This window comes from Myotis myotis, unplaced genomic scaffold, assembly GCF_014108235.1.
Source record: "Myotis myotis isolate mMyoMyo1 unplaced genomic scaffold, mMyoMyo1.p scaffold_m19_p_20, whole genome shotgun sequence".
Lineage (NCBI taxonomy): Eukaryota > Metazoa > Chordata > Mammalia > Chiroptera > Vespertilionidae > Myotis > Myotis myotis.
This window is the reverse complement of record NW_023416325.1, coordinates 23,150,312-23,163,073: the sequence shown is the minus strand read 5'-3', so window position 1 is coordinate 23,163,073 and position 12,762 is coordinate 23,150,312. Positions and strand designations below refer to the sequence as shown.

General features: G+C 52.1%; 1 protein-coding gene across 1 annotated transcript; it reads right to left on the bottom strand.

Moving 5' to 3' along the window:
- Positions 1–8,846: 8,846 nt before the first annotated feature.
- On the bottom strand, positions 8,847–12,028 carry BSX (brain specific homeobox). Its single transcript, XM_036353683.1, has 3 exons — positions 11,767–12,028; positions 9,913–10,109; positions 8,847–9,086 (listed from the first exon to the last, which is right to left on the bottom strand). The coding sequence occupies exons 1-3, from the start codon at positions 12,026–12,028 to the stop codon at positions 8,847–8,849; spliced, it is 699 nt and encodes a 232-aa protein (XP_036209576.1).
- Between the last annotated feature and the right edge of the window lie 734 nt (positions 12,029–12,762).

Sequence of the window (12,762 nt, the reverse complement as noted above, 5' to 3'; positions counted from 1 at the left end):
CTCCTACTGAAACACAAGCATACAACCAGAAATTCCCAAGCATCTGAGAATATTAAACAAAACATGATTAAAAAGAAGCAGGAGGATAAAGAAATTAGAAGAGATCTTGTGAATTAGAGATATGGAAGCAGAAATTTAAAAAACCCAAAGCTTACGAGATACCATTGAGGAATTTTCCCAGAAAGCAGAGCAAAAAATGCAAAAACGTAATAAATTTAAGGGATAAATCTGGGGGTAAAATCCAAATAATAGGAGTTCCATTAAGAACAAACATAGAAAAAGAGAAATAGAAATCATCAAAGAGTTAATTTGAGAAATCTTTCCATAACTGAAATAAATTAGTTTTCAGATTGAAAGGCATATTGAGCATCCACAACAGTGAATAAAAATAGACCTCCAACCAAGGCACATAATTATAAAATTTCAGTACAATAGCTATAGAGTATTCTACAGGCCTCAATACAATCCTATGTAATAAAGAGCTAATATGCAAATGACCATCACGCCCTTGCACCCTCGCACTGGGGCAGGGGGACCTGAGACTGTGCCCCCCACCTGGAGGGGCTTGATGGGGGACCTGAGGCTGTGCCCCCCACCCTGCGGGGCTTGATAGGGGTGGAGCCAGCCAGGTCTGGGTCTCTTGCAATTTCTAGGCTTGCATGGATGGGCAGAGACTTGACTCTGGGTTCCACAGCGTGCCCCAGACTCTGACAGGAAGGAGATTTTCATATACATTTTACTAATTTTCTTTCATCTCTGACACTTCTATTATAGAGAAAGGGCAAATAGCAATATTAAAATATTTCCTCTAATTAATTCTCTTTTAATGTGCATGAATTTTGTGCAACGGGGCACTAGTCTATAATAATAAAAGCATAACATGCTAATTAGACCCAACATCCTTCCAGACAAAGCCTCAGCGGGCAGGGACTGAAGCAGAGGACCCCCGGCCACGGCAGAGGGTGGGAGCCGAAGCAGAGGTGGCCACAGTGGTGGCGGCGGGAGCCAAGGCCCTTGCACGAATTTTGTGCATTGGGCCTCTAGTGAATAAATAAAACAAGACACACAAAGAATCAAGAATCAAAATGGCTTTAGACTTCACAACAGCAATTGAAAGCTAAAAATCAATTGAGTGATGCCTTCAAATTTATTCAAAAATAAAGTATTCAAAAATTATGCCCCATTTAGAATTCTATACTTAGCCAAATACTAATAAAGCATGAAACTAGAATAAAGAAAATTTTAGAGAAGGATGGTCTCAAAACATTTGCCTTTCACACACCAATCAGGAAACTACAGACTGCTCATCACCAAAATGAGAGATTAAACCAAGAAAGAAGAAGTTAAAAGAAACAGTAATAAAGTGAAAGACTTCTGGCTAGAATATTGCACTTAATTACTCCAGGATGGAGGGACAGGAGATGCATTGACACGAGAACCCAGAAGGAAACAGACCAGAGGTTTTGGGAGATATTTATTCAGGAAAACGAAATGTTAACAATACATGAATATCTTTTCTTTTATAAACAGAGACTTTATTTATTTATTTACTTATTTATTATTTTTAAATCCTCACCCAAGGATAATTGTCCATTGACTTTTAGAGAGAGTGGAAGAGAACAGGAAAGACAGAGAGAAACACCGATGTGAAAGAAACACATCGATTGGTTGCCTCCTGCACATGCCCTGACCAGGTCCTGGGCCAGGGAGGAGCCTGCAACTAAAGTTCATGCCCTTGACTGGAATCTGAGGCTCTATCCACTGAGCCAAACTGGCTAGGGCAACCAACACATGAATATCTTGGGGGGAGGGGATATAGACAAATGGTAAAGAGCTTGGAGTAAAATTAGTAGTAGATACATCAAAAATTAAGAATAAAACAAGACAAGCATTAACTCCCAGAAAAATAAAAAGTCTTGCAGAACAAGAAAAATGATCATAATTGATTACCTCATTTAGCTGAGAATTACACTTACATCTCATAATTATGATCTAACCAAAATTACAATATTGAAAAAAGAGATGGAGAGAGTGCACATATGTGGTAGGAGCATGGGAAAAAGAGAATTAAATCTTTATTTTTATAACATAAAATACTAGCTAATTCCTCAAGTAAAAATACCAAAAAGCATCCATTCAGTGAAATAATTTGGAAACATAAAGTAGATGCCAAAATAATCAGACACTAGTGAGACCAGTTGCCCGTGTGAAGAGAATAGGGAGGGGCAGGGGACTGCTCCCCTGTTGCAATAGCCCTTGCAGAACTCTGTGACTCTTCAAACAATGCACATCAATGCACAAGCAAAGCAAGTCCATGATAAAACTCAAATATTTTAAAATTAAAAATAGAGAACTTAGGAACTGAAGGAGAAAAGCAGAAGGAAAAGATCAGAGCGAGCGTAACGTATTCCCTTTTGCTTTTAGCCTGTAAATCATGGAGCCGCCTTCTCCCCTTATTCCCACGGCTTTTTACAGTTGGTTTCCCATTCCAGGTCAAGCACTGAGGAAGGAGACAGACTATTTAGCTGTTCTTTAACTTCTGGCTAGAATACTGGCAAGTGGACTTCATTACTCCATTATGCGTAGCCATGGAGGCTAGGGAGAGAATGGATGCACCAAATATTCAGATAATCCCCAAGGGTTATATTAGTCAATATTTTTAAAAAACTCTTTTGCTTATTCTTGTTTCAGAGGTATAGAAGGTGTGTCTTTTTAAACTAAAAATTTTTTTGAAAGCTTAAATCCTGGATTTCCCGGGTAGATTCTGTACTGGAAACAGGCAATTGTCTATCTTTTAAGAAGGTTCCCATGGATTTGAATTCTCACTTCCCTCCCTTCACAGAACGATGTCTGTCAGGGACAACAACATGCTGGGCAGGATGTGGGTAGGCGAGGTGAGGGGCAGAAATAGGAGCTCCTCGGTGAAACCTCTGACTCCTGTTTCATCCAGCACCTGCATGTCCTCTTTTAGTCCACACGGGAGGACAATGACAAAGAGAAAATAAGATGAACTTCTAAAAAAATTCCTCGGAAAGAGACACAATAACCCTTCCGTAACACTGGTGATGGAGCACAAGAACAATACCTTTTAGTTAACCAGGTTCTTACAATACTCTTATGAAGTATCATGTCAAGAACCAAACTGGTATGTTCAGATGTATATTGTATTTCATTCTCTTCCTCTAGCACTTCCACCCAAGATCTCACAGTAGGTACTTTCATATCTCTTATCTCACATGCCCTCTCCACTTTTATTTTTAAATATATTTTTATTGATTTCAGAGAGGAAGGGAGAGGAGAGAGATAGAAACATCAATGATGAGGGAGAATCATTGATTGGCTGCCTCCTACACACCCCCTACTGGGGATCAAGCCCGAAACCTGGGCATGTGCCCTTGACCAGAATGGAGCCCGGGACCCTTTAGTCCGCAGGCTAGCGCTGTATGCTCTATCCGCTGTGCCAAACCAGCTAGGGCTCCCCTCTCTGCTCTTTATTGATTTATTTATAAGGCACTCTCCTTATTTTTCAGATGCCAAGTAAGAGACGTACTTCAATCCTTAGCAAAAGTAAGATTAGAATTTACGTCTCTAAGCCAAGCCATCTAGCCAGTGGCTATGATGCCAAATCCGATTGTGGCTATACAATATTATAAAGAGGGTAATAAAAAAAGGCTCCCAGAATTATTATAAATACAACCATAGAGGAAAGGCTGTCTGGTATGCACACTGGGAATTCTAAGAGAGAATCGACGTCTGTAATCGTGTCAACAATGAAAATAAAGTTTTTTTAAAAAAACTTTGATCTCTTGGTTTCTAATGAAAATAACCTTTATTTTTAAAAACACAGAAAATAGAATGGAGAGAATATGATTGGAGAGAAAACATGAGAATCATTTCAGATTTTCACCTCACTCCTAAATATTTATTAAAGGTCACTCTCTGACCGCTACATGTATTAATTCTATATAACTCACCGAACTAGCAGGTTGTATGACACTGGGCAAGTGAACATCTCAGCCCTTGGTTGCCTCGTCTGCGATTAAAGGAGATCAGGCCAACTTTTTTAGAATAAAAATATCGAGATTTGAAGTAGCTCAGAGATCATCTAGCTCATCCTATTGACTCTATGAACCTCTCTGGAACAGTCCAAGTGGCTATCCAATGTTGGCTTGGGTGAAAACCGGGCTTACGTACTCAGTACCTCCTAGGAAAGCCAATTTAAGTTTCAGGTTATTCTGAATCAGAAGTTTTTTTATAAACTGATCTAAGATTTTACCAGATAATTTCCAGCTAAATCTTTTTAAATTTTACATTTAAAATTGCTATGCAAAATCCTCTTCTCCACATAATACAATGACAATAGCCCCACTGTCACTTTTATCAAAACATGAATTAGTTGTAAGGTGTGATCATGAAAATTGGCCATTAGTCTTAATTCTGCCCCTGTCTATTTGACCTTGGCAAGATATTCATTATATCTGAATCTTAATTTCTTTGCTTATAACATGAAGGGCTTAGAGTTTGTCAAATGTCTCTTTTAACATTAATGATTCTTTCCTGACTATACCTTTGTCCTGAACTCAGTGGAACATCACTGTTTTATTTTTAAGAATGAGATTTTTTAGATTTCTTTAATGAAGAATATACTTTTCTTCCTTTTTTGTGTGTCTCTTGATTTTTCTAAATGTTCTGGATATAGATATTTACATTAGAGTGTATGACCTAAAATCTTATTCTTAGTGAGATGACAAGTAATTTTGATAAGTTGGAAGTTATATTTCCTTTCCAATAAAAAGATGATAGAATACTAGGATCTTAAAGGTTAGAAGGAACCACACAAGGTATTCAACCCAGTCTTCCCCTAAGGAAGAAATCCATCACAGAATATCCCTAATGCTTTGCCTTCCAACTTCTGCCCAAACTCTCCTAGTGAACGGAGCGCAGAGCTTTGCGGGGCTGGCCTGTTATATTGGAAGACAACACAGTGTCCAACCTGTAGAAGGTGTTTAAATGTTGTTCGGAAGTTTGCTTTCCTGGAACCCCGCATTGGTCCTGGTCCTGCTCCCTCAGCGCGCCTAAATAGATGTGCCCCTTGACCCTTGGGCGGGCAACCATGGGATACAACCACCATAGCTGGTCCCCCCCACCCCTCTCCAAGGCTTGGCTTCTCCAAGCTGAAAGCTCACGCTCCTTTATTCGTTGTTTCCACACCTTTTACTACCCAGCTCCCTGAACATGGATGAATTTTAGCTTGTCAATATCCTCTTTAAAATGCGATTCCAAGAATATAACAAACATGATATAAAGTATTTTAATTAATTCATTATTTCTGCACATATATTGAGCCCACTTCAAGAAAACCAGGGAGTCATTGCTTCAACTAGATATGTTTATTGCATGATTCTGTTAGCACCAGAAAGCATTCTGTTTGCTCTTTGTTTTCATATCTCTAGTTATCAAATACATCCGCACAAGTGGTACCATGGATTCCAATTAATATTTCTTAGTGCCACTATCAGCTTAATACTGGGCTGAATGGTGTGTTGCTCATGTCTTATATTATTATGTCATGTGAGCAGAAATATTATCAAGAGCCCCTCTCTGAAAATCTATGAAATGAAATCCATCACAGAAATTAAGAACAAATATGAAACAAATTATTTACTAAAATTGAGATTACATATAGGATGTCTTTCCCACCTTGGCTATTTTAAGATGCTTTTGCCCTGTCAGAATCAGACTTAACTATGTGTTCCTTTCTTTAATATATCATCATGAACATGGTTTTGTCAGATCTTCATCACCAAGTGAAACTGAGTTTAGGCAAAAGGCTGGATAATTCAGGCAAAACACCTTTTCAGCCTATAGAGGCTTTGATCAGTATTGAAGGCCAAAAACAAAAATGTTAATGTGTTATAATAAATTGTGTCCCTCCCCTACTATCACTACTCCCTGTGTGTGGGAAACAAAAAGGGAAGGAGGAAGGAAGGAAGGAAGGAATAAAGGAAGGAAGGAAGGAAGGAAGGAAGGGAGGAAGGAAGGAAGGAAGGAAGGAAGGAAGAAGGAAAAAGAAGAGAAGAGGAAAGAGAAGGAAAGAAGAAAGAAGAACCGTTAAGAGAACTTTGCTGTTGAATGGCTTGCCACCAACCTAAGGGCATCTGTCTGGTGAGAAAGCAGGGCTCCAGGTCATAGCTCTCTGCTTCCCACTGAATCTCATCAGGAACAGCCGCAAAGGGAGGACCGGATGAGGCGGAGTGAGCATCCTTCCGCTCAGTGCCACTGAATCAAAGACACAGACGGCCACTCCTGGGCTCCGGATTGCTTCTGCCCCGGGAGCTGTGCCTGTGCTAACAACGCGGACCCAGCAAGTCCTGGCATCTTCTTGTGAAGACGGAAGAAAGAGAGAAAGCTCCGAGGTTTGGGGGGTGTTAACCCTCTGATTTAATTTTGTACAATTTCCCTCAAAACATATAAGTTCTTTAATGTTCACTTTAAAAATTCTCCCCAATCCCTTTAGTAGCTGTTCTCCCTGGTGTTGGAAGAACTTGAGGCCCCCCCACCCCGTAATAGTACCTATTTTCCCTTCCAGGTTACCAGGAACATTCTTACTCACAAACCACTTTTTTCCCTAAAACCAAGTTGTTTGTGTTATTGTAAAGCATTTGTCAAAACTCCTGCCTTAACACAGCGCTGTCATTATCTGAACGAGAAGAGCAAAGAGAAATCTGCGCCCACATTTGCTTTCAGAGCGCATCTACACAGTCTACATAAATGACCGAGGTGTTCCCACAGTGACAGAGGCAAATGCCAGTCAGTGCGTTGCCACTAGGAAGCACACGGACGGGCAGGGAGGCGAACAGGAGTCGGACTGTATGTATTGCCCTGCTTCGGCTGGCAGCTAGTCCTGACTTCACCGGTAAATGCTACAATCCTGCCAAGCCTTCATTTCCTTAACGATGACAGGGAAAAATAACTGCTGTCTGTGACTCACAAGGTTGTTAATTGATAGAAAGAACTTTGGAAAATAGAAACAGCTATACGATGCTTATGTTTTTAAAGCAACAGTCATGCCTCCTAAGTGATGCAGAACGAATAAAGGTCTCACTCTGACACTTCTCTCTGCGTAAGATAATGTTTCCCTGAACAAGCCTACTGTAAAAAAGAAAAAGAAAAAAGTAAGGGGGAAAAAAGAAAATCCTACTCCTACATTCATGAGACCATAGAAGTAGGCCTAGAAGGATCTTTTAGAGACGTGAGGAACCAAAAAAGATGAAATGCAATGTAAACTCACACCGCTGTTGTCTACATACAGGCATACCTCATTTTATTGCGCTTCACAGTTGTTGCGTTTTTTACAAACTGAAGGCGAGGCTTGCACCAGCAAAAGGATCACCATTTGCTTCATCGCCCGCTCCTGCTGTCACAGTGGCCGGGACCCCGCCGCCGGCCGTCTCCAGGTGCGCCCGGAGTCACTGTTCATCACCAGGGCCCGGGGCCGGCGCTCCGCCGGCGCCCTCGCTCGCGCCGCCTTCCTGGGCTCACTTACCTAACGCGCAACCGAGCGAAAGAAAGACGGAAGCGGAGTGGGCTGCTCTGTGGATAAAGGTACTGGGTCGGTGGCGCCACCGCGTCATCCCTTATATAGTTTCAACTACAAACATCCAGAGAGTTCTGTCTCTTCAGCCTTTCCGAGTCAACAGATAGGATTTGCTGGGCCTTTTCCATGCAGGTGGAACGCGAGACGATTTCCCGGTTGAAAATGAGAAGCCGGATTGGGCCGGGGGGATCTGCTAAGGGAGGCGGGCGCGTCTCCTCCGGCCGCGGAGCGGGAGCCGCCCGGGCGGCGGGAAGGAGGCGCATAGGTTGGACGCCGCGACAAACGGTCCCCAGACACTTCCCGCGTTTCCCGCGAGCCCTTAATACCGAAAACCCGGGAGCAGAACCGACGTCGGGGGCCGGGCGCTGGCCGCGGGGCGCAGCGGCCTCCCGCCCGGCTCAGCAGCAGCGGCAGGTGCGCTTGCAGAGGGTCCCCTGGTCTCGCTGGAACCCCGCGCGCCCTTACAATGCAGGGAGCGCGCGGCGTCCCCCGCGCACCGAGGGGCACTCGCCCGGAACGCCGGGGAGCCGTGGGCGCGGCAGGGCTGCGGGACGGGCGCGCAGCAAGTCGGGAAGCAAACTCGCTCGATGGGTTTTTCCTGCTCAAGTTCCTGCCGCGCGCGGGCGCCGCTCACCATGGGACCGCGGGACCCGGGCGCAGGGGGTGAGGAGGGCGTGGGGAGCTCCAGGCCCGACCACGAGCCGGGAAGGGGCCGGGCTGACCCGTCAGCTCGAGTGGACAGCGGCGGGGAAGGCCGCGCCGCCGGGAGGAGGGAGCGCTTTAGGATGGGGTTCGAGACGGGCAGGGGCCCCGACTGCGGGGCGGCGGCGAGCAGCGCGCGTCCGGCCCGTCCGGGACCGGTTCCCCGAAGAGCTGAGGCGCGGCCGCCGGCCCCTCACGCAGGAAGGACCGAGGGTCCGGGGAGAGGCCGCGGGACCCCGACACCGAAGCTGGGGCCGGTGGCTGCGCGAGGGCCCGGGGTCTGCGGTCCCGGCGGAGAAACCGTCCCCCCGAGTGAGAGCCGGGAGCCCGGCCCCCGTGCGCGCGCGGCCGGCGCGGGAAGAGCCGTCCGGGCGGACGCACCTGCGGGGACAAGGCGCGGGGGGCGCGGGAGGTCGCGCCACGGCCGCGCGGGTGCAGGGCGACAGGGTGTTTTGTTTCCTTCTGGGAGCCGGTCTCTGGAGCCGCCGGGCCTTCGGGTCTGGGAGGGAGCGCGCCCGGCCCACGGCACCTTCCCTCCTCCCGCCGCTCAGAGCCCCCGCGGGGCCGAGCCCGGCTCCCCCTCGTCCCCGATGTCCACCTCGTCCTCCGGCTCCGCGAGCGCGAAAGGGCCGGCGGGCAGCCCAGGCCGGGCCTCGGCGGGCGCGGCTTCGGGGCCGCGGGGGCTGCCCGCGGGGCTCTCGGGCGCACCCGGCGCTTTGGGCTCGTCCTGGCTTTTCCTCAGCTGCTTTTTATGCTTCATCCGCCGGTTCTGGAACCACGTTTTCACCTGATTTCAGGGAGAAAAATAGAAAACCCGTCATTCCTCCAGACCCACGGCGACCGGCCTGAGGTCTGAGCGTGGCTGGGGGTGAGGAAGGTGGACCGAGGGACCGAGAGCCGAGGACGGACCACTCAGGGGCTGGGACCGCGCTCCCGGCGAAGCCGCTCCGATGCGCACAGGCCAGTTCTGGGCTCGCGGAGGGAACCCCCGAAACGGCACTAGGGTCCGCGGCCTGGGGAACACTAGGCCTGTTTGCTCAGAATCGCCGTCAGCGAGCGTGACGCCTCCTGTACTGCCCGCGCCCCCGACATGGCGCCTGAACCCCTGGCCAGCGGTTCCTGGACGGCAGCGGAGGCCCAACTGCGGTTCTCAGCAGAGGCGGCTCCCGCCCCGCAGGCCAGCGGCGGCAGCACGTGGGTGCGGGTGGCAGTGAGCGCGGGGAGGGCGCGGGGGTGCGGAGGGGTGAGGCTGCAGCGCCTCTGGAGGAAGGACCGGGCCCGGGGTCAGCCTCCAGGGCACCGGGCGGGTGAGAGCCTGGTCGCTGAGGCTGAACTAAGACAACCGTCCTGCGCGGGCTGCTCTAGGGACGGGGACCGGCCCTGGGGGAGGAGGCGCGGGAGCGCGGAGCTGCGGCTCGCGAGCAGGGGCGGCGGTCGGATCGCGGAGGAGGTTCCTCCCGGTCCGCGGCCCCTGCGCGAGGCTGACGCGGGGCTGGGAGCGGCTGTGCGGGCGGAAGGGCCTCGGAGCCTCCTGGGACCGAGGGGCGCGGTCCTGCCCTCGGGCACCCTGCGGGGCGGAACGGGGGAGGGGGGAGCCTCCCGCGCCGGCCCACCTGCGTCTCGGACAGGCTGAGCGCCGTGGCCAGCTCCACCCGCTCGGGCGTGGACAGGTAGCGCTGGATCTCGAACCTCTTCTCCAGGCCCGACAGCTGCGAGTCCGAGAACACGGTGCGGGCTTTGCGGCGGCGGCAGTGCTTCCCGGGCAGCTCGGCGGGCGGCGGGTGCGGGAACAGCGCGGGGACCGGCACGCCTGCGGGGAGAAGCCGCCCAGGGCGTCAGGCGCGAGCAGCCCGCTCCACACCCTCCTCCGCCCGCACCCCCCCCCCCCCCCAGCCTCCTGCGGCCGCGGTCCCGGAGCCGCCGGCCCCGCCCGGGAACCGCAGGGCATGGGGTCGGGGGCGGGAGATGCCGCTCGGAGGTCTTTAGCGGGAAGCCACCTAGAAACCCCAACAGCAAGCAGCGGGGAGACGGGAGGAGCTTGTAAAAGAGCCGGGGGGCTTCCTAGCGCACCGCGTCCACCTTCTGTCGCGGCACCCAAGTTTTCTTGCAAACATCGGACAGTCCGGGCGCCCGTCCCCCTCCTGCACCCCGTCCTTCCAGGCCCCGCGGCGCGGCTTACGGTGGTTTAAGGCCGGTAGCGTCGTGGCCGTGGTCTCGCCTCCAAACGCACTGGAACGCCTCTCCCCGAGCCCGCGGGTTCCCGCCGGCGGCCCAGGACCCGGAGCCCGTCGGAGGGGCAATCCCGCCTCGCGCGTCCCCTTGTCAGCCTCGGGGAGCCCGGGAACCCCTCTCTCTATGTGCTCATCGTGCTCCTCGTTCTCTCCTCGACCCCGGCAGAGGACTGCGCGCTTTCCCCACCGTCGCGGGCTCCCTGGGTCGGAGCGGCTCCAGGCGGGCGAAGGGCCACCGGCGCCCACAGGCCGATGGACCCGGGAAACGACCGCCAACACGGAAACCCGCAGCCCGGCGCCGGGGCTTCGGCCGCCGCTATTTGGGGGGACACGGGTGTGCCGGCGGGTGCTGACGCCAACGCCGAGAGTGCGACTTGGGTGCGGGCTGACTCCCTCCCGTCCCGGGCTTCCCGCTCCACAAACACCTTCAGCTTTTGTTGTGGCTTCACCAGCCGCCTCGTGTCTCCGCAGCCCCGCCGGGCCTCGGGAGTGACTGTGTCCTACTCCGGCCGGAATGGAAGTGCCGGGAGAGGCGGCGGGGCTTCCGGAGAGAGGCGGCCACACCTGGCGTCCCCGCCGCCCCGCACCAGACCCGGCCGGTGCCTGCTCTCTCTCGCCCGGTCTGCAATCACAGTGCTTTGGGGCCGGGCTCCCAGAGGCCAGCGATGGACTTACGACTGTGAGTTAAAGGCGAGACGTTGGGAGTAAAGAGAGTTAAGGAGCAGCCGCGTCCCTCCCTCTTTTCTTTTTACCCCTTCTCCCTTATTCTGGCGCCCAACCCTCCGTCCTCAGAATATCCCAACCCTCCTTCACTCCTAGGCCTCCGCCGCCTGGGTGGTGAGTGCGCAGCCCTGGGAGGGTCGCGTGGATTTCCGATTACAAAGTTGAGGTCTGTCCAAGGGGGTGAAGGGGCCGGGGTCTCCCTCCGAGCAGGCAGACAGCGAGTGGAGACTGAGAGCTGGACCAAGTGGCCAGAAAGACCCCGAGGGAGGGGACTGGGCACTGCCCGCCACCAAGAACAGCACCCCCCTTCCAGCCCCTCTCGCTGGCATGTCCCCCATGGTGAAGGGCACAGAGCGACAGGAGTCACCCGTGGGTGGGCATGCCGCCAGCGAGCTCTGCTGCTCACAGCCACAGCCCTCACCTTCTACCTCTCACTCCGGGAAGGAGGCGACAGGCCAGGCTGCGCCCGCGTGGCCTTCTCTAGGCTCCCACAGTTGGAGACCCGTTACTTACCCGAAGTGGTGAGGAAGTAGGGGTGGTGGTGGTCTCCCTTATGCAGAGGGTGGTGGGGGTGAGGAGCCAGGAGGGTGGGGGTGGGCATGAGGGGGTAGCCATAGTCTAGCAGAGGCACCCGGGAGGCCAGGGAGCTGGCGAAATGGTCGGGGGGCACCTCCCTGAGCGGCTTGGGCTTGTGCAGCAGGATGTCCTCAATGAAGAAAGACGTGGGCCTCTGAGAAGACGCCGGGTGTAGCGGGGAGGTGAAGTTGAGGTTCATCTTGGTCCGAGCCCCCCAACACAGAAAGAAGGCCCAGGAGGAAGTGTAGGGAGCAGGCAGTGGCTCCGCACGCCTGGCCAGGAGCCGACAGCCGCCCCTCGAGGCTGGGATCTCCAGGCTCTCCCCCGGCCCTGGGCTACCCCTGGCGCTGGAGGCGAGAAGACTAGCTCCTGGGTAGGTTGGGTCTGAGTGTAGGAGAATTGGCAGCTTGGAGAGGGGGCCAGGAGAGCCAATGGCGAGGCTGCCAGCAGCGGAGGGGCGGTGCGGGCTCGGGGCGTGGCGGGGAGCTGTCCGCGGTGCTGAATCCGGCCTTCCAGACCAGGGAGAGCGGAGGAGTCCAGGTTCTTGCTCCTACCAAGATTCTCCACCTTAATTTCTGCCCCTCCAACTGCAGGAGCTGTTTGCTCCCAGCTGTTTTTAAAGAACGCTAAAAAGACAAAGTCTCTGACCCCCAACAACTCCTTTTTAGAGAACAGAAAGCACTTAAAAGGCCCAAAGCAATAGGGATAAGGCGTTCATTTTGGCATTTGGGTCTGAGTTTTAAAATTTTAGAAAAATGGCCTTGCAGGGTGTGACTCAGTAGATGAACATCGACCAATGAACCAGGAGCTCATGGTTCGATTCCTGGTCAGGGCACATGCCCAGGTTGCGGGCTCCATCCCCAGTAGGGGGCGTGCAGGAGGCAGCCTATTCTCTCTCATCATTGATCTCTCTCTCTCTCTCTCTCTCTCTCT